Below are 23,195 nucleotides of genomic sequence, written 5' to 3'. Positions count from 1 at the left end.
CTGATCTACTGTCAACTGAATATTATTTGATTGTAGTAGTAGTGGTGTCAAGTGTATAGAGCACAGTCAGATTCTTGCTTCTATGCCCAAACAACATGAAACTCATTACTATTGTATAGCACCAAGATGAAAAATAAATGTTAAAAAAAAATCTGATCATTTACTACAGTAAATGATTCATCAACTGACACTTATTAATCTTCATTATTCCTGGAGACTCACATAAGCAAATTTCATGTATTCTATACTTTACTTATTTTTTTATTATTTTATTAATTTTATTACAATCCATACATAGCAATCAGTGTAGTAAATGCAATCACAATTTGTTTGTCCTTCTCCACTTTAAGCCCCTCTGGAAGAACCCCAAACACAGCTGTTAATGGGTTAGGAGGGATTGTGAGTCCAAGGCTGTCTGAGAGGTAATTAAAAATTTTTGTCCAGAATAATGTTAATTTGGTGCAGGCCCAGAACATGTGACCCAGTGAGGCTGGGGCTTGGTTGCAACGTTCACAGGTTGGATCATGCCCTGGAATGTATTCTATACTTTAATCTCCACCATGACATCATATCCTCAAAAGACAACAGTTTTTATGTTTCTTTGCAACACAAGAAGCTTTTATATTCAGTTTAAGTTCTTATTTATATGTAAAAATTGATTTATATAAGCTCCATAATTGTAATACAGTATGTTTAATCCTGGCACAATACTTATGCACAAATTATCATTTTATCATGAAGGACCACAGCCATCCAGCATGCCAGCTGTTCTCCTTGTTACCGTCTGGCAGACGATACATGAGTCTGGCAGCTCAGACTACAAGACTTAAGAACAGTTTTTTACCACCAGGCCATTCGATTCCTCAACAGCAACACCTGAACACCCACAATCACTTACAACACACCTACATTGCACTACTCACACAAAAATTGTACCTGCACACACTCGGAATACCGACTGGAACATGCATCTGCAGTTTATGGAATATGCATCTGTACTTTATAAAACATTACCTGTGCAATAACTGTCATTTGTACTTGCTGCTCATTCAACTCATATTGCTGTATAACTTATTTTAAAGCGTACACATTTTATTTTATATTGCTAGTCTATTTTTAACTTGTAATTTTGTTAAAAATTATTTTTAGCTTTATTGGAACTAGGTGAGTGACTTGTTGTTCTCGTCATACACATTTCATTGCAATGTTGACCCTATGTTAACCTATATATGACAAATAAAAATAAACCGAAACCTAAAAATAAAATAGGAAACAAAGGAACAAATAATCAAATGTCACACAAAACTGTAAATCGAATGCCCAGTAGAAATGACACATTTGAAGATTACCTTGGAATGGAGCAATGGTCAAGCCAAGTTAGAGTTATCCCACAGTACACAAGTGTGAAAAGGGTTATTGACTGGTTTATGCTTCCAAAATTCCCCTCACAATTTATGAATTTTAGCAGTTGCAAAAAGAGTGACAGTGTTCAATGTATCAAAGAAAGTGAAAGCTAAGCTTTGAAAGTGGTTGCAATTGATTAGAGAGTGCCTATTGACTTGCACAGAACGCTCAACAAATATTTGACAGAAATGAAAATTTCAGCTATAGAGATACTATCTGCTATTTCATGATGTTTCTGACACCTAGAAATTACCATGAACTACCACTGTACATTTTTTATACTTCAAGCATCAAAAGGTCACCATAAAACATTTAACAACTACTGTACTGTTTGCAGTGAGGCCTTTTTTATGTATTACCATGCACTTCATGACATATACTCAAAGAACAAGTCCTTCAATATCCAACTCATTTCAGTTGATCATCCGATAAACTTGGATATCTACATAATGAAGTATAGTATCTATAAAACTTAAAATCAGTTTATTATTTTAGTCAATTTGTGGACGCAAAAGCTTAAATATCCTTAAAACTAACATTTTTTGCCAAAGCTCCATTTTAGACCTCATGCAATACAGATGAAGTGAACTCAATCTGCATTACTAAGTAAAATGTAAATCTATTTAATGCGGCAAATGATATATGCACTCTAGGATTGCCTCTGCTTCAGTAATCTCAGTCTAAGCTAAAGCATCCTTGTATTTGTCACCTCAAAGTTAATAGCTACAAAAATCTTGTGTCTACTTCCATTTCAGAAATCAATTATCTTCAGTGTTCTAAAGATATAATACTGTAGCATATATCTGGGATGTATAAAACATTACAGGGAGACTTTCTTCTCTTATTTACCACAACTGCAGTTTCATTAGGAACACTTTGCACTACTTAGTAAACATTCTTTGTAAGTATACATACTATGGGCAATAAATCAAACTTGTACATTTGAGCATGCTAGACATTTGTATACTGTATACTAATTGAAAAGCACCATGGTATATGATGGTGTTCTTACATTAAGTAAAGGTTGATATCAATAAACTTCATATTAAAATCTTCTTTAAATACTTGTTCTCTAAATTATACACATAATCTAAGAAACTGCACAAGAACCAAAAAAATTGGATGTGTAATAATATAACAATTATGCAGGTTTTTTTGAGCAAAAGAAGCATCTATATGTACCATCTTGTTTCCCATCCCTTCCTCATCATAACTATAAAATAACCGCTTATTGGTGTCTCGGTAGCAGATGAATGCAGTTCCTCAATAAGAAATATTAGAACTACATATAATAGTATTAAAGGAAAACTTCAGGTATTGCTGCCAACACTCACTGCCCATTACATGCGGTCATGCTAGCAGAGTTAAATTTAGTCCTTCAGGAGGTTCAGGAACGAGCCTCAGCTGCTCTATTTGAAAAGCCAATAAAGCTGACGACTCTCTTTTCCGCCTCCCCGTGGAGGTGGCAGCCACACAACTGCCAGCACACTTGCTAATGCCAATCAGCACCATTTGCCTGCCGCCCTGTTAATCTCCTCTCACCGCACCATTGCAGATGGCTCTCTGCTGCTTCACCCTGCTCATCACTTTTTATTTAAAGAGGCAGAAACTCTCAGCCATTCAGCCTTCTGGTGCCAAAAAGGTCAAAGTTCGGTTTCTCTTTTTTCATAATGACAAGAGAGGACTAAAGCACAATAACTAACCCTAAAAGCACATGGTGCAACTATTTTATGAAAAGTATAATAAAATAAAGGTTAAAGCTAAACACTATGAAGCACAGTATATTAGCAAGACAAAAAAAAAAGAAAAAAAATTCCATAAGCCCTAATCTTTGGAAGATCTGAGTCACAAATGCCTGCATGCTTACTTCAGGAAGACACAGAGCACTGTGCTTCAGGCATACAAAACTTGAAGGAGAGAAAAACCACTATGTCAGCACTCGTTCAGAAGGGAAAACCACCATGAAATCCATTCTAGGCATCAGTCAGAAAAATCGCTCCACCCAATTCTCATTTTTACTCAAATAAGAGGCATATTAATAAAATGGAAACAAAAACATGCTAGGATTTAGAACAGACTTGGAATGGAGTTATTTCAAGATATTATGTGTCAGAACTGGTTAAGCTTCATCATAACAAACAAAATGTATAATTTTGTGTTCTGATTGTTTCAACTTACAGTTTATTAGTTTTTAATTAACTTATCCATTATATTTTTAATTCTGGTACATCTTTTAGCATTATTAAAAAGAAAACAGATTACAAAATAACTTCTTTATTACATTTACACCAACTACTTCCTGGACTGCTTCTAAACATCAGTTACTTTAATAAAGCATTTAAGAAAAGCCCATAACGACTAATGACACTTAAAGATAGTAATGATTTTCCACTCTATACTTGTACAATTATTCATCCACCAGTGCACAATCTTCGGCTATTGCTGCCACATGTTATTTCATGCCGCATGTAATATTTCTGTTCTGTTGACCTCTACGGTGACCTCCACAGAGGCAGCCGTGCATTTCTGTGCAGCATAAATCCTAACAGACAAGTTGAACCTGTTCTGTTTGGCACTATGCCCCCATCGCTGAACAGGCTTCAGATAGACATCAGCAATAGCTGTGGACGAGGCATAAATTCCCCCCACCCCCATTTCAGATAGTTTAGGTTTTTCAGACAGACTTTTACCAAGTGGTAAATTTTTTTTTCAATGTTTAGAATGAATGGGAACTTAAAACCACCAGCAGAATGGCATCAGTTTTAACAAGTCTTCTCACAGATAGGAAGAGGATACAAGTTTAAGTAACACCACTGGTCTGTGCACACTTGAAATGAGAACAACGGTGTCTGATAAAACTTAAATATTACCTCGAGCCAAACTTTTAGAACAACATGATCACAACTGGGGCAAATTGAGCAGTCTATGGGCCATAGGAAAAAACAGTTTTGGTATCAATTAAAATGGCACAAGTATGTATACTTCAGCAAATCTTCAACTAAAACAGCAGAGGTGATAAGAGAACAACTGATTGCAAAGACAACTCATTAATGACCAAGAAGTAGTTGTATTTTCCCAAAAGATGATCCCGTGGATTAGAATCTTACATGGCACACCAGGCATGAACTTCACCAAAAACACTAATGTTATGCAGTGACTAAAATTTTGACTGTCTAACAATCATCATCAACATCCTCATCATCATTTTTATTCTATTTTCCCTGGTGAGTATTATGGTAGTAACATGCTATAATAAAATACTCCGGGGGCATCCTAATTTTTTGATAAAACCACATCAATTCACTCTTCTTGATCCAGAGAAACATGGGTTCTACGCTGAATTTTGCTCATATTGCTGTGTTCTTCAAACTGTCATGTATATGGATCTCAGCAACCCTAAACTGGAACCTAATTTCAGCCCCTTGTGTTTATGATCTCACTCATCCACTCACTACCAAGAGCTCATTATAATTGGCTAGGGATGTAGGTGTAGACTGACTGATAAATAAACAGCTTCATCTGCAGACTTAGCTCTTGTTTCACCACTGTGGTCTGGCATGCTGCAATGATTTGCTGGTCAATTTAACTATAGCTTCTACCCTCACTTATGACCTAGAAGCCTGACATGCCTGATCTCCTCCACCTGGGGCAGCTGTTCATCCTTTACCTGCAGAGAACGTGCCACTGATTTCCGAGAGAGGACTATAACCTAAGATCTGAAAGTGTTATTCTCATCATAGTCACATTGTATTCTGTTACTGTGCCTACTGAACACCACAGTTTGATAAGACCAAGAGAACATTATCATCTGCAAATAACAAAGATTCAACACTTAGGGTGTACAGTAATCCCTCGCTATATCGCGCTTCGACTTTCGTGGCTTCACTCTATCACGGATTTTAAATGTAAGCATATCTAAATATATGTCATGGATTTTTCGCTGGTTCGCGGATTTCTGCGGAAAATATGTCTTTTAATTTATGGTACATGCTTCCTTAGTTTGTTTGCCCAGTTGATTTCATACAAGGGACGCTATTGGCGGATGGCTTAGAAGCTACCCAATCAGAGCATGTATTACATATTAACTAAAACTCCTCAATGATATATGCTTCCCGCGCAGTACTTGATTGTTTGCTTTTCTCTCTCTCTCTCTCTCTCCCTCTCTGACATTCTCTGCGCCTGACGGAGGGGGTGTGAGCAGAGGGGCTGTTTGCACAGAGGCTGTCTGCTTAGAAGATACGGACGCTCCTCTCAAAAATGCCGCTTTATCGCGATGCTTTGGCATACTTAAAAGCCCAAAAGCACGTATTGATTTTTTGATTGTTTGCTTTTCTGTCGCGTGCTCTCTCTCTCTCTCTCTGACATTCTCTGCTCCTGACACGCATTCTTTGAAGAGGAAGATATGTTTGCATTCTTTTAATTGTGAGAAAGAACTTTCATCTCTGTCTTGTCATGGAGCACAGTTTAAACTTTTGACTAAAGGGTGTTATTTCATGTCTAGAGGGCTCTAATAATGTTAGCAGTGTGGGAGAGTTTATAAGGGCTTAAAATATATAAAAATAACCATACAAACATATGGTTTCTGCTTCGCGGATTTTCATCTATCACGGGGGTTCTGGAACGCAACCCCCGCGATCGAGGAGGGATTACTGTATTTGACTCTTGGGAGGTTATTCAGTTTGAGAACCTAATATCTAATCTGTGAAAACTGTAAGCATGAAAGGAGATAAAAAACACATTCAGCAGTGTCCAACAGTCATGCTGAAAGGACTTCACCCAGTGCTAATTACATAAACTCAACTCTTGTTCTATACATAAGATACACCTGTGTACACAGTCAAAAAAATTTTTAAAAAGTTCACAAAGCAAATAAACACAGGATTGACAAACTCGGATGATCCCTCGGATATGTGTGAAAGAACATAGACTAAGCCAGGACAAAATTTACATTGTACTTTGTGAATCCGAGATGTAACAGACTGAGTCCCTGTTCCAATATATGTCAGAAAAGGCAATTTCAAGGAGTATGAGGAGTGTGATCCCTCTGTTACTGGACCATACCCTTTTGTCTCTCTTTTTCAATATCTCTACACCAATTTTTAAAACCAACTTAACTCAATTCATTGTCAATATTGGATATATTCAGGCACATATTTGAATGTACTCACACCAGGGTAATTTACAGTTGCCAATCAACCTATCATACATTCTTTGGGATGCAGTCAGATATAAAGATTTTCAAACCTGCTAAATACAGTTTAGGGTTGTGGTGGTGGGAGGTTGGGAGGGATGGTGAGCAGAGAGATTCCACACATAGTCAATGATCAGGTTAGAATTCTAACACAGTAGTAAAATCAGTGCTAGTCACTACATGGCAATACAAATAACATTCTTAACTAATTCAAAGTCACAAATCTACATAAACCAATAATGAAAGTTTTGTAATCTAAGTTAACTGATCCTCTGTGCTCACTCATGAATATATTCACAAAACTTAAAAAATTTAACCAGAGGAATGACTGAACCAAAAGAAGTAATAGAAATGCAGATATATAATACATGCTAATTTATTAAAAAATAATGAGGTCCACATTTTCAAGGAGGGCAGTTTTGTCAAAAATGCGTGCTAATAAAAACTTTAGCCGCGCACCCAGACACCGACTGCCTACTCCTAGTACTCCTTCAGCGGAAGAAGACAACAACGCACCTGGTGAAAATACTGCACCACCTCTGAAGACTCTCTTACTGAGGTCGTGCCTTCATAGGTTAGTGGTTGTGTGCAATTAAATGTACAGTACAATAATCTACTATACAAAAGCGTTCGGGATTGTCCTTCCGTCCCGTGAGTGCAAAGTGTAGCGGTATTCCGCTTATTACAGACTTACTACTTGCGGCTTGAGGTACGAAGCGACGCGATGTGAGCAGAGTTCTGGTGCTCTCATCATTCCCTTGCTTTTGTGCGCGATGCGCTGGAAAAATAGACAAAATTATGTCTCTGGAAATAACTAATGTTGATGGAGTACAAATGCCTCACCACGTAGTAAATATCAGGGGAGATGGTGCTTGCTTATTCTCATCTATAGCTTATTTAGTGCATGAAACTCCGTCTTTAGCGGTACAGATTAGGGCTGACATTGTATGACTTTGGACAGGCACTTAGGGGATAAAAAAATTTAGGTTTTCGGGAGATTTTATGAATGGGCACTTTGATGTTCTCATTCCCTACACTTACATGCCTGATGTACACATGGAGCGCACAAAAATTGAGGATAAAAGTCGGTCGCCTTAAAAGGCAAGTGCGCCTAGTAATATGATATTTGTAACGTCTAATATGTCTTATTTTCTCTTATTTTGTCTAATATATTGGGTAATACGAGTGTAATGATGACTAAAGGGTGTTATTTCATGTCTAGAGGGCTCTAATAATGTTAAAACACGTATTTAGAAGGTCGTAAACAGGTTTTCTATACTCTAACTGCGAAAATATTCTATTTATAAATAAAGAATCCTACTTCGCAAAAATTCATTTATCACAGTAGAGTCTGGAACGGATTAACCGTGATAAACGAGGGTTCACTGTAATATTATTAGTGAGAGGGCTGAATTTGGTGTGAGGACACAAATTTTTCGATGTTTGGTGCCATTTTTGTCATCAGCAATCTTAAATTGCCGCATTCCACTATTGGCAATCTGTTTATTTTCTTTGTTAATAGATTGTTAACCATGATAAATCCTTTCAGCTAAATATGATGATGGGAGACTTGTAGATCATCTAATTCGTGTTGCCATCAGGAAAAAGTAGTGTTTCTTCCTAATGAAGAGGAGTATTTTTTGGTGAAAGTGAAATCCACATATGCGAGTGGCAGACATGTGAAGTGGCTTGCATGTAGTGCAGGCCGGGGGCTTGGCGAAGTGAGCAGGGGGCGAAGCCCCCTAGTTTTAATAAGTAGGTCCACATAAGTTTTTCTTTGAATGTGATCTGTAGGAACCGCACTAATTTTAGGTTTACACTTGCTCTGAAGGAATTCCAAAACAATCTTGTATTGGTAAAAAACTTCTTTTGCATTTATAGTAATTTTCAATGAACCTGTCAAAACATGCATAGATTCGGTCCTCTGCACGTGCATTAATCTTGTAAGGACTTGCATGATCTGAGAATGCATGACTTGTGCAAACCTGTAAATATAATGTACCAAAACCTACTATTTAACACGGACGGGTCTTTCTTAATGGACATTTAGAATGATTGGTTGAAGTATGCGTTCAATGATTTTTAGTATTATTCAGACTTTTCAGCGCTTTCTTGTGAGTATTGCCCTAGGGGCGGTGGATGGTCTTCAACACCCCCTTAATATGTCTTGGACCAGAAATGCCACCTTAGATTTCTTCAGCGTTGGGAACTTTAGCTTTAGATCTATTTAACTTTTTTCAATAAAAAGGTGTTGCTTCATAAATTACAGCAATACCTTTCTCCCCCAATCAAACAACATCCACTGAGGCTCCAAAACCATGATCAAAAAGAACAGCATTTTTTTTATTTATTTACTTATTGGTCATTCTGGGGTGACATGGAATCAAAAACTGGTTTTAGGTATATAGTAGTAGAGTGATGTACAATGAGAAGTGAAGCAAAATTATACCTTTTTGTGGCTAACTTAAGTAGATTACAACATGCAAGCTTTTGAAGCAGCTGAGGCACCTTCTTAAGGAAAGGTGTAATCAGTCAGGTAAAAGTTGTATAGGTGTGTAAGGTCGGACAGATTAATTCTAAAAATAAACATCTGCCAGTTTGTCTATGAACTCCTTCAGATATTCTGAGTCAAGTTTTATTGTTTAAGTAGAACTTTTATAAAGGCAATTATATAAATTATATCATTCTCAGGTCATTTTTTCAATAATTTAAAGCTCTTTTATAAAGGTGAGTAAAAATCGCAAGTACACATAGAAATGGAAGTTAATCAAATCCTTTCTAGTGTATAGCTCATGCACTTCCTTGCTCTTAGATATACAAATGAGGCATCTAAATCACTTGTCAGTGAAAGCAACTTTAGCAAATGTCTATGAAAATATGTATAAGCCAGGCAATAACAAAAGGATGTGTTATTTAAGCAGGTGATGAAATGGACAAAAGGTGGACATATTCTTTAAAAGATAATGTAGCTACAAACAAACATGCAGCTGCCTGCAAATACTTAAACAATAATATCCAAAATATATTTAAGCATAGGCTTGGCTAATGCCATGCAGTGCAAACACATAAAAAGCTACAGTTCAAAACAAAACCAACAATACGATTTAAAACAACAGTCTGTTTACTATAAGCTGCAACTAAAAGAGGTGTTTAAGGAAAAAATCCATAGTAACTATTATCTTGTGTACAAGCAAAAAAACACACACCAGTTTGTTTTTTACTAAATTTCTTTCACCTGGCCAAGAACCTCTCTGATTGTTTGTAATAGATAGATAGATACTTTATTAATCCTAAGGAGAAATTCACATACTCCAGCAGCAGCATACTGATAAAGAACAATAAGGTATAACAGACAGACAATAATTTTGTATAATATTAACGTTTACCCCCCTGGGTGGAATTGAATTGAAGAGTAATGGTGCTCTGCATATATTTATTTAAAATAACAGTTTAGTTTTGAATCTAAGAGCATTACCTACAAATTTATGAAATTATAGCTTTATGTAATTATTTTCTTTACTGATGATCATTAACATTCTCAATTAACAATTCTATGAGAAATAGCAAAGTTTGTGGTTTGACTCTCCGGTACCTCTATCGTTGCTCAATTTGAGGAAATGTACCAAATAATTTAGGAAAAATTTTAAAGATTTCCATTAGCTCAAAAACATCCTGTTCATGTTACTGCTTATTTTTTTAAAACACTGAACTACAACTATGTAAGCATCAACTTCTCTGACCCATCACATTTTGCTCTAATAACCCTTAAAGAGAGTCTTGCACTGGTAGGCTTGAAAGAAAATTCTAATTTGCAAAATACATTGATTCATTGCAGCAAAGAGTATCAGAGGCTTGTTTCTTATTTGTTTACTGCCCATTACTGTTGTCACCAGAGACGTCTGGTTTCTAAGGCAGCAGTGAGGTACTGGCAGAAAGCTAAAGAATTCCTTCCAGATAATGCAAGTCATTAAGACAATGGCTGTAATTTTATTTGTATTCAAAACTTGTGTTGTTCTAGTGATTATCAAGATAAATCTAGTCTACTAGCCAGTAAAACCTGTCCAGCAAGTGGTAACCAAAGCAATTTTTCGCACATTACCCCCTCCCCTCAAATGAAGGGACATAATTTAAATCTGTGAAAGTATTATGTGTTTAAGCAGGACTGTTTTTTTTTTTACTTTTTTATTAGACAAACCCCACCTTGCTAACTTTTTGCCTCAGGATTCCTTGCCCAGTCTGTTTACACAAGTAGATGTCAAATTGATTAAGACAATGTTCCAGTGGGTTAATCTTGGAAGTGATGCTTTACTGGACAACAGCCATACAAATTAAACAAAACACAGAAGAAAGAGAGCCATTCATATATCAAAAAACACACTTCAAAACCAGAAAGCTGAGGTTGCACGTAAAGACTGACTGTGATATATTTCATCATGGTTCAATGAATAAAAGCCCACATCTTGCAAGTACATACATAGGAATGTTTTCTTTATATCAGCTGGAATCATAACACTGCTTCTAAAATAACTTTATGTACAGTCATTCATGTATAGTGTTTATTTACCAGTAATTTTTGAATTATGTACCCATATTAATCTAAATGTTCATTTCAGAAAATTCACTTTCAATGCTGAATTTACAAATCCAAACTCCAAGAATGTTTAGCCAGTATATTTAATACACTTACTGTATGATTTCACCAAAGCTATCTAAAACCTGTCTGAAAGAAGATCTGTTTTTTTTTTTTTTTTAATAACTATTCTTCTCTTAATCTTTGAATCTTAGAAATATAACTCTAAAACAAAAATTATGAGATTTTACAGTGATTGAATTTGAAAAAAACTAAGAGATTAGCTAGTATACAGGACAGTGATTGTTTGGTTCCTCCATGGAGCCAATCAACCAGAAGAGAAATAACAATCCCTGAAGAAACATTTCTTGTCTGACAGGTTAAGAGAAATAAAATGCACAGAAATCTGAAATAATCTGAAATAGTCTAAGTTTTTTTAAGGGAAAGTTGTTGGACAGCTGCAAGTGGTCACATTGAAAATCAAGGTGTAAAATAAACTTTGGTATAAGGCTCACTGCCATTTGAAAATCATTTTCCATGGATTTTCTGAACATAATAATATGTAAAAGTAAACAGAAAAAAAAGATGAAAACAGGAAGAGAGAAAGTGAAGTAATGGTACTTTACACAAAATAAAGAAAGTAGTCTTCAGAGATTAATTATAATGTGCAAGTAAATTAAAAGGCCAGTAAAACTTTAAACTGTTTTGAAGGCAACAGAAATAATTAGTTTTGAAAATTATTTTGATTGCATTTAACTATTTCATTGTCTAAAAACTTTCAATTTTGTAATGTTTAATTGTGAGCCAGATGATAGGTCCTGGTATAAATCGGTAGGAACTACCAATTTCTTTTTTTACTTTCTGAAATGCCTGAAACAAACATGTTTAAAATTCTTCCAAACAGTCTTACGAAACATAGTGAGGTATATTTTTCATCTCATTGTTTATACAGTATAGAGTTTGTAAAGAAAAGCAAGAGCAAATTTATTTCAGAAACTGAAGATCAATTTGCCAGAGCAAAAACATATGTTGGTAAAGAATTAAGAAATTAGTTCATATTTAGGCAACATACAGTATACTGAAGTTTTTTTTTTTTATACTGTGTAAAACGTCCTTTAATTGGTGATACAGGCAGTTATGCATTGTACCTCCAGGAAGGCAAGGGAGAGAACTGCAGCTTGAATTCCATAATATTCCACACAAGTCATGTTGACAATAACAACATATACACATCCGCATATAAGAGTTGTATAAAAAAATTAGTAAACTAACTTCATAATTCAGTAAAGATATTAATAGGAAATTACTTCATGGCAAGCAATTTTACTTACCTTAATTAAATTTTCTACATAATTCTCAATCCAATCAATGCAAATGGCCACCATCTCAATCTTACAATCCCCTAATAGTGCTCCATTCCAGTCTATACTACTATTTCCCCAATTGTCCCACACTGATTCTCTACGATGAGGTCTTCAATTTAATCTTTGCAGATCTCAGCAAGGTAAGTTCCCTGTACCACAAGAAATTCAGTTACCTTACATTGTGAAAACAATACATCTTTCTCAGCTATTTTCTCACACATAACTAAGAATAGATAAAGTAGAGTACTCTTGCATTTACAATGATATAATATATAGAATTTTAGTTACAATCTTGTGTATTTCAGTACTGTCCAGCATTGCTTGGTAGTTTCATCATGTACAGTATATTACTTCTGGCACATATCCTTGAAAATTCCTAATTCCTTGAGTACACCATGCATAGCTCGGAGAAGGAATCACTTTATGATTAAATTGTTATTTATGGTGAACTAAAATGAGGAAGCAAAGTTGTAGCTATTACCACTGCATTAGAGCTGCAGAAACGAAAGTCAGATTCCTGACTCTGCCACTGCTGGTGTTGTGTTTGCAAATATTTTCAGTTTCTCTGTCATGACTCTCTAGTCTCATCCTACCTCTCAAAAGAAAAGGAAAATATGTTAACTGGCAACTTGTATGAGAAATCCTGCTCAGTGAAAAGCTGGGGTCTCATCCAGGCTTGCCACTCAGGCTGCCACAGTACGTTTCCTTTGCCCTGCAAATTTGTACTTCAGTAAGCAGGCTAAAATATAGATGAATGTATGGATGAAATGAAATTGTCAGATTATAAATATCAACATTAGTTAAATTTAAACAAACGTTTACATTAAAATCTACAGAACATTGACTGAGCTACTGAGCCTGAAAGTGTTTTTCTTTTTGTTAATGTGAGTGATTGCTAGAAAAAAAGAACGTTTTAATACTTGGGTAGTTTAATATTAAAATAAAATGCATGTTAAAGTTTTAAAATTATGTGCCAGCAAGGCACTGCCCTCCTCCCATTTGAATTAATGTGTTAGCAGCCCCATTGAAAAGAGGCATTTCCAAACTGCAGAATGTTTCAGAATTGAACACTGCATAACTTAAACTTAGGCTTTGCCAGTATCTACTACAGTGCAACAAAAAGAAAAACATGCCTTGTAGCACCCATAGAAAACATACATTTCCTTACACCATTTTAAATTTTGGTTCTGCATTGAAGGGGGATTTTGTTTCATCCCCAGGCACTCTGGTACTTGTCAGAGTAGAACAATAATTCAGCGTACAACTATTCTGTGTGGGAGTCAAGGGATATAAGATGTATGGTGACCAAGTCTTAATAAAGTCATAACTATAGAAGACTTGCTGATGAATACATAAAAAGCAAAATACACAGTTTTACATTTAAAATGAATATCTAATACTAAAACATATAGTAAACATTTTACATATAAAAATGCTTTTATTGGTTGAAGTTAAATAAATCTGAATACTAATCACAGAAAGAAATTAAAAAGAAATTTTTTATAACATGAGAAGCAATATCACTAATAATCTTGTTGTTTGAGTTTGCTACCATTTGAACTGTCCCATCAACTACAGGTTAAATTATGGGTTTACACATTCTGTAATAATTAGAACTACCTGTACATGCATAGTCAAAATCAAATAGCAGTTCTAAGGAGCTTCACAGTGCTTTTAAGGGAGAGGCCGAAAAACAGGCTTTTGATGTTTTTTTTTTCCCTTCCTTTTAATAAATTTGCGATTAATTCATTTATTATAAAACACTTATTGTCATGGTGCTATTAAACTATCATCTTTCTTCAGAGAAATGGCTATTCAGAGAAACACGGCGTTTCTCTATTTCATAAACACCTGCAAACGTAAAACAGCTGTCCTAATATGATTATTTTTCTTCTTTCATATCACTAGACCAAACTAAATCCCAGCCATTATGCCTCATAACTCCATTCTACAGGAAAAAAAAAAAAAGTCGAGTCTGAGACAGCGAAAGAAAATGCTAAATCCCTGGCAGCTACAGAAAAGAATTTTACATAAAAAAGCGATCCTCTTGATGATTCATGTATCAGACGTATGGAAAATATAAACTAACTTTGCTAGGCCAAGAAAGTATTACTGCAGTAATCCATTTCCTGCAAGGTTTTGTTTTCATAACTAAGGGTGGGCAGGATTGAAATCATTCAACAAACACTTGAAAATGAAGAACTTTGGATGTTATTGTATAGACAATAAACAGAATTTATGGTTATGATAAAACAGAAAACATAGATCCTCTTTTTGAATTACTTTTTTCATTATATTAACATGCACATTGCTGTGACATTAACATTCACATAGAAAAAAAAATAGCTTTGCTTGTAATAGTTCCCAATAATATGTGCAATACTTTTAAAAACCACAATATTCCCTAGATCAACATATAACCTACAGAAAAGCACAAAATTTTATTACTATTTCTTACAAGTACATTGGAATTCTTTGTTGCATATCTTATTACCAGTAATGCTTAAAATACACAATTTCTGATCTCAGGTTGCAATATACTGTGTAGGTTTATTTTTTGGACATGCAACTTGAATTCATACTTTATTGAAATTCACAATTCAATGCTTGGAGTTGTCAGGTTTTTTTCAACAACCAATCTTCTTGTAAGTGAAGAAAATGCACTAAGGGTACACAAACAAGACCTAGAAACTGACATGTTTCTAAATGGACAATTGAACAAAAAACCAAACCGCAAAAGGAAAAGTTGGATTCTTTCTCAAAGAGCAAACTAGAGTAGATCCTACAATTCCAGTTAAAGTTACAGTTATAATTCTCACAAAACTTATGAAATTAATTGTTTTTCCTTTGTGGAAACCAGCCTTAGTCACAGACAGTCAGCAGAACAAAAGCAGTCAAATACCATGGGGGGAAAAAAAGACTTTATAATCTTGCTTCAAAACATATACACAATATTAAAAGTAAATACAATCTCAACACTTCTTCTGTTTGTCTCTTGATAGATATTAAATAGGCTGACAAATTTTATTTAAAATTATGTGTTTCAACTCACTTAAAAGTTTTCCAATGTTGTATCTATCCTGGTGTCTATATAAACACAGGGAACTCCAGTTTCTGTATTACATCTTGCCTAAAGAAGGGGCCTGAGTTGCCTCGAAAGCTTGCATATTGTAATCCTTTTAGTTAGCCAATAAAAAGTGTCATTATGCTTGACTTCTCACTACATTCATAATGGTTAACACGGTACAACACCCTAGTACTACAAAATGAACACTAACAGAGCAACATCCTGAATAAGAGAAATATTATTTACAGAGCATATTTTATACAAATGTTTCCTTTCAAGGTGCCTTTCAGAAAAAGAAACAGCAATACAAAAAACAAACACCACAAACACCTATCAGTCCATTTGCCAAGCCTGCACTTTTCAGGATTTATCGTGAAGTGCTGGCAGCATTGAGAGCAAAATAAGAAATACCAATTGCTGGTACAAAAATTCTCCCTGCCATTCATTTCAAGTCAAGTTATAGTCTCCAATTAACCTCAAATGCACATATCTGAGATACAGATAGAAACTGGTAAAACCCATGCAGACATGGGTAAAATACCTGGTAAACCCTCAATATGGTACATAATCAGTACAGAGAATAAAAATCAGGTCCCTAGAGTGAACAGGTAAATGTGCTGCAAACCAATGAGTTACTGTGTAACCCTGTATAAAAAATGATTTCAAGCAAAAAACAAAAATTAAAAAACATTATCTCTTAAAACAACAGCCATTCAATTGCCAAAGCCAATGATTGTGCCTTGCTCAGCTAACCTTGATTATTTGCTTTATAAGACAGCAATTAAACTAGAGCATTGACAAAGCAATTACACCTTGTAAACAGCCTATTAATTTATTAGTGTTCTGCCTGTAGGCAGGCCCTTGTCATGTAATGCCAATTCTAATTTTATCTGTCTTTCACCGTCCTCTTCTCACACGTTGCATTCTCTTTATCATTATCCAGCTGAAACATTCTCAGACTACCCCAAAACCTTTAATCTCCGTTCAATGATATCTCTTAGTAGTCCATCATGCCTAAGATTACGCTTCAACCACAGTAATGGCGCAAGTTTTCTTTTCTTTCAAAGGCACGATATAGGGACAATATCAAGCTAGGGAAATGAAGACCCAAAAATATAAATAAATAAATAAATAACCAGGTACATAATACATTCTAAAAACATAATTTATAATGAAACATACTATATAACCAAGGTTATTTTTTTTTACTCTTAATCCCTGTACTACCTAAGTGTTCCTTTCTTCATAGAATTGTAAACCATTTACTGTGTAACAGACACATTGAGGACTAGCAACAGAAACCTGTACAATATACACTAGACACACTTTAAAGACAGGTCTATCTTTTTGTTCATTTGCATCTATTACTGTTACTTCTTAATGAGTTTCTCTAGGTTATCCCCATTGACAGATACAATTCTTCAATTTGTCTGGATTCTGAAGCAGACAGAAATTCAATTAAAATCATATTTGCCCAGTTGCTTAGAACAGAGAATCTTGAAGGCATTGCATAGAATTTTGGGCACCGACAAGCTTGCTTGTTTACATCAAACACAACTAACTCCTGCCTTCTTGTCTACATCATAGAAAATAAAGTGCAATGTGTAAGAATGAATTCTAATGAGCTTTTCTTGCAATGGATGGAACAACTAGAAACTTTTCACTTGCACTGAATAGAACATATTCATGCTTGCATGTAATATAAATAACAAGTGCCAACTTGATATTCCACCCAAACAGAAACAAATTGCTCTGTAAGTGAAGGTGTTTCTAAATAACATTAAAATTTGTGCTGCATGTTTTTTGAATTGCATACAGAATGTATATAATATTATGGAACACTATTATCCCCAATGAACACCACTTTCTATGGTAACACTTGCACAGTATTCTAAAGAATGTTAGAAGGGCATCATTTAAAACTATCATACAACTGTATTTAAGATTAATCTTCTGTTACTTTGACCTTTAGCAAATATGTTTACTAATTTGTTGAAGTCAACTGTCTGGATGTCATTAATAGACAGAGCTGCCATGCTGCTAAGTCTCTCATTTGACAATCTATTCTGATGGCACGTTTTAATCATTCTTACATTCCTAAAATAATCATTCTGTCACATCTGCAGGATCATAAATATTCTATTTAATTCAAAGAAAAAATCTTCGTGCGGAGTCAAGTAATACGAGAGTGTGCATATTGCCCATACTGCATCCTTGTTAGGATTGCTCTCCAGAAGTCCCCATGCAACCTGTTGTTCTGCTGTTAGACCTCTTATGTTTAAGCAATGGTGGAGCTCCAATGGAAAGATTACATCAGAGTCGATGTCCCTTATACTACTCTACTATCATTTCTTTTTCCTAGGCCCAAATTCGATACTTCACTAAAGCCTCCTCCTTTTCCAACTTCTTTTAAAGTTGACAATTGCAATAACATTATTTTCCTTTACCTTCAATCTTTACATTCTCGTTGTCTTAATAAATAGGCTTCACTTTTCAGCCCTGTGTTCTGATGTTGGCATATACTATACCTTACTATTACCACTATGTCTTTGGGGTTTGTCTGTAGTCAAATGATCAACACACTATCACAGATACAGTATCTTATCTTTATGAGACACTGTTCTGCAGTCTTGTCTAGTATCAAAGCCACTCCTCTTTATGATACTTGTCCCTCTAGAGGAGTAGACAAATTTTGCATTCTGCCAGATGTGTTGGAAGGACAGATAATATTGAAAAAGGAACACGGGATAAGACACTGGAAAAAAACTACAGAAAATCCAAACTGTAATTAACCTGCTGAAAGTTTACTTAAACAAAAAATGATAACCAAGTTCATAGGTCTTAACAAAGCTGAGAATCAATACACAACAAAGAAACACTGATGGAGATGGAGCCCTTCCGGCAGCATGGAAGTGCCCCGAATTCCAGCAGGGCATCATGGATATTGGAGTTTTACTTCACAGCCCTGCTGGATACCATGGGGGCCGCAAGGAGACGCTGCAGGGAGGCTCAGAGACTTGTATTTGCCCTATAACCCAGAAGTACGTCCTGGTCACAGGGACAGAGGAAATGACGTACTTCCGGGATGAAAGTGCTAGGAAATCACATGGACTGAGGGTTCAGAAGCACTTCCGGGTCAAGGACTATAAAGGATTGTGGGAAATCCCAGACGAGCTGAGCTGGGTGGCAGGGTGGCAACGTGTCTGGGAGAGTGGAGGATTATTGTTTATTAGTATAGTGGTTTATTATATGAGTATTTTGGAGTGGAGGGTGCTTGTGCACTGTATTTGTCAGAATAAAAATTATTATTGGACTTATACCTGTTGTCTGGCATCTAGTCTGAGGGTTCAAGGGGCCCCTATCTGTCACAAAACACATACCAAGTGTATGTGTATTTATGCAATGTTACGTAACCAGAAGTGCCCAGCACTGACCTTCATACCATTGTGTGGGTGATGTCACAGCAACATAAGAAAACAATAATAATGCTGCAGTAAGATGTCAGTTAATTTTAACATCTTGAGAAACACTTTGAAAGTAAAATTAAATATTAGATTTGGGTTCTACAATATCCAATATGCCAAACAAAATACACATTTACCAAGAAAGGGTCCTGGAAACAGCAGAAAAAATTCAAAAAGGGAAAGATATCACAACAAACCTAAAATTTCTCCACTCCCTTTCCAAATATCTGTTCTCAATTTCTGTGCGATAAATGGGGATATGTAAAACACTGGTGAACCTTTTATTAAGCTTCAAGCACTATGCCTATTCTTTCAAGTATGTTCAATGTAAGGTTTTACAGCTTTGCATTTAGATACATTTTACTTGTAATAATCATTGACATTTAAGCATTACATACTCTAGATGTGACCTTTATGGCAGTAACCTTTATTAGTTATGCTTAAGAAACTACAACCTCCAGTATGAAAACAATCATACCAGGAATTGGAAGAGCTTGTCTTAAGTATCAAAACCGATTTGGTTTCTAGAGATAAAAAAAAAAATTTAAAAAATAATAGAACAAGTGTTCCCGCTTCTCAAATAGTTTGAAAAAGGCCACAATTTGTTTCATATTGCGGCAGCTTTGCTGTTTTTTTATTTTCACTTCATGATGAACAGTAACAATCATTAAAAAATATACAGTACATTGAGGATAATAATATGTGCTCCTGAAACAGCATCAAACCAAAAAAAATGCTAAGGAAATCATATTTTAATTTTTTTTATCATAACGAAAATAATAATGACATACGTGTACTGGGTGTTGTAGGAATAATTTCAAAATAGTAGAATAGACCTAAGCTGCACTGAGCCTTTCTAAAGTAGGGCGTTGCCTACCTGTCAGGAAGAGAAGCTAGTCAACTTGGACAATAAAATGGCAACTTAACATGTTTCCTCCTGCTCATATTTTAAACCTTATCACCTATCTCTGGCTTTCCTTCGTACCACCAATTGAACCCTTATATTAATACTAGTCATGAACTTCTGGGGGTCAAGAATTCTCCTGGGGTTTCCATTATAGCTTTATTATAGTCCATATAGGTACTCCTGGTGTCCCTTAACTTCTAAACACTGCAGCTCCATTAAAGGACGAGGCAAATCCCATCCAAAAGGTAGCAGGGTGTCATGAACAACATACAATGGCACCCTGCTTGTACTTATTGGGTTGAGTGAGCTCCAGGCCAATATGACGATGTCCTCCTCAATCATTCATTTCATTTTAATTTAACCTGGAACCATCTACTACAACCTCCCTCTGGTGACGCACAAAACACTAATAGAGGGTCAGCCAATCCTGTTAAATATTAAGTTAAGTGAAAAATACCATACAGTGTGTGACATCTTGCATAATTATGGGACATACCTTCACCAAAGAGATAACACCTTTAAACCATTGTTAAGGCCAATAATGTAATCAGAGCCAGAGAAATGTCTGTCAGGATGTCTTATTATGACCTAACCCTTGCCCTGATTGACAAGTCCCAACCAGATCCCTCATCACAACATATTAAATGCAGAATATTCAAAAAGGATTTTTTATTAAGTGTACAAACATATTTCCATTAATCACCACACATCTAATATTGGAAACAAACTGTAAATATGCAAGTAATATTAAACTCGTCTAGAAATTTCCTGATATTTAAAGCAGAATGCTTGCCTATAATCTTAATTATCAGTATCATCAGGCATACAATATACAAGTGTCCAATGCACACCTGTATAATGCAAAATATGAATGTATTGAAATACACCAACAATATAATATTGTACTTAATGACCAATACTTTACTCAGATGTCTACTGAATTTACTCCGAAAAACATCAGATACAATACAATTGTATCTTGTTGCTCCTGGAGTGCATTGGCAACTTAGTGTCAATGTCTTTCATCATAGCTTGAAAGTTGGATATTTTAGAAACATCAACTTTTTAAAAAACTGTATCAATTAAGTTGCACTAGATATTATTGCTTTTTGTACAAGGATCTCTTGGATTCTGTAGAAAAGCTGACCATATGGGGCTTTGTAGAAGCAAAAAAAGTCTTCAAAAATAAGTCAGTTTAAATAACAAAACAAATCCTACAACTCAGGTTTAGGTCCCCTGAAACATGCTAAAAACTCAGAAAAGAATCGAAGCACCCACATTGGGGTTAGAAAATCAAATCACTACATATTGAGGCAGTAATGAATTAATATATTAAAATTTAACGTAACAGTGTCATATCCAGTTCAGTGTTGTGAAGGGCAAAAGCCTACCCAACAGCACTAGACACAAGTCAGGAAACAGCTGCAGGGACAGAGCGCCTTAGACAGTCAGGTGTTGGATTCAAACATTGGAATCATGATCCATTACAACACAGTAATAATTATTTAATTATAGCAATTAGTATAAAAATCACAATATCACAATATTCAAAATAAGGTAAGCCAGATAATGAGCAAGTCACACTTAAAAAGAATTCTTTCAACACGACAAAGGAAAAGAGGTCATAAAACACAAAACTTGCCATTATGATTCCAGTAGAAAATTTAGAAGGCTGCAATGCTTGGCTCTGTTTTTCAATCTGAGTCTCCAATTGAGCAGCACGATCTTTGTGTTGAGCCAGCAACACAGCAGCTGGAAGCTTGGAGCTTTCCTATAATATACAAGAATTAAAAATAGATTAACAAACAACAAAGCTGAAACTCTAGTGAATAATAAAATACATAATATCTAAAACCTGGAATAAAATAAAAGTTAAAATACTCAAATCAACAAAAGCAAACTATAAACATCATCCCCAAGTCAGTTTCCCCTCAAAGAACATTCCAAATAAGAGAGACTAAAAAAAAACAAAACAAATAATTTGAATTTAAATAGATGCAGTATGTAAGAGAAAAACACCTTGAAGACAACTGTGTCTGCGTTGGTTTTCAATTCACATTGCCAAAGATGTGCTGATTATGCTAATGGATTACTGATTAACCATGTATAAATGTACCCTATCAAGATTTAGTCTGCACTGAACGAATCTCTGACGGAATCCATGGTTCATTGGGACATTTGAGTTGATTTAAGATCCATGAAATAGCTGAAAAATAACGGAAAACAAATAATATTAAATTGCCATTTACAGAATAGAACTAAAGGAATTGGGTTTTTGACAAACACATTATTAGACCTTTCTGATGCCATTCCAACCAACTAACCATTTACAACCCAGTGTTAATAATTCAGGGTGAGACTAAGTCAATGAGTATCTTGTCAGTACTGGACATAAGGTAGGAAACATTCCTCAAAAGCCTGTGAATAAAGCCCATATTACATTTTGGTGCTCCATGAATTCAGACATTGTGAGCCAATCTTACAAAGTTAATGCTTTATGTTAAATTCATATAGTGTTTGCTTAATTTCAGTAATAGAATATAGCTGCCTATAAGCTACCTAGAATATGGTATTGCTTTTTACCACCTGTAGAACAGAGTGCTAATTAAGCCAGTTAGAAAACAGTCTTACTCATATAGCATGGATTATTAGATATGTTTGTAAATATGAGATGGCATACAGTTTACTGACCGTGTTTAACATGCTTACTTACATGCTTAGTATGCTTCAAGCACGACTGTATGACTAAACTTAGTGAAATGAAACAAGATATACAAGCCTTAAATAGAACTTTAATATCGATTTTTTCTCTCTTTTTGTGTGAACTGTTTTTCTTTGAAATTTTACTAAAACTTTTAAACCAAGATTTTAGGTATGTGGAAGTATTTGAACATGTCACACTGGTGCTTGAATCATCCTATGAAGTGAACTAAAAGCTGCAGAACTTGTAATTTTGGATAAACACAGCTATAGACAGAATTAAGATATTTTTATGTGGTATTTTTAAAATAGGGTTCAAAAGACTAAATATTAAGTTTACTTATAAAAAGGCATCAAAAACTGACCAAATATCTTCTACACAAAAAAGTACAATAATAATTTATTATACTCAAACTATGTCACTGACATTCTTTTCTTCACATAAAGCAATTTTGGAATCGATAGACACTTATAAAAATGTAGTCAGTTTGCAAGAGAACCTACCCAACAACAACTGAATGTTACAGT

The 23,195-nt window shown here is 35.1% G+C and overlaps 1 protein-coding gene across 1 annotated transcript in view; it reads right to left on the bottom strand.

Annotated features, from left to right (window-relative positions):
• The window catches only part of mnat1 (MNAT1 component of CDK activating kinase), a 171,144-nt gene that overhangs the window by 75,101 nt on the left and 72,848 nt on the right, over window positions 1-23,195 (bottom strand). The window contains exon 6 of the mRNA XM_039741847.1: window positions 21,610-21,738. Coding sequence (XP_039597781.1) covers window positions 21,610-21,738 — 129 coding nt within the window. The remainder of the gene's footprint in view (window positions 1-21,609; window positions 21,739-23,195) is intronic.

Source organism: Polypterus senegalus, chromosome 18 (genome assembly GCF_016835505.1).
Source record: "Polypterus senegalus isolate Bchr_013 chromosome 18, ASM1683550v1, whole genome shotgun sequence".
Lineage (NCBI taxonomy): Eukaryota > Metazoa > Chordata > Cladistia > Polypteriformes > Polypteridae > Polypterus > Polypterus senegalus.
The sequence above is the reverse complement of the archived record's forward strand: the minus strand, read 5'-3'. Positions and strand labels throughout refer to the sequence as shown.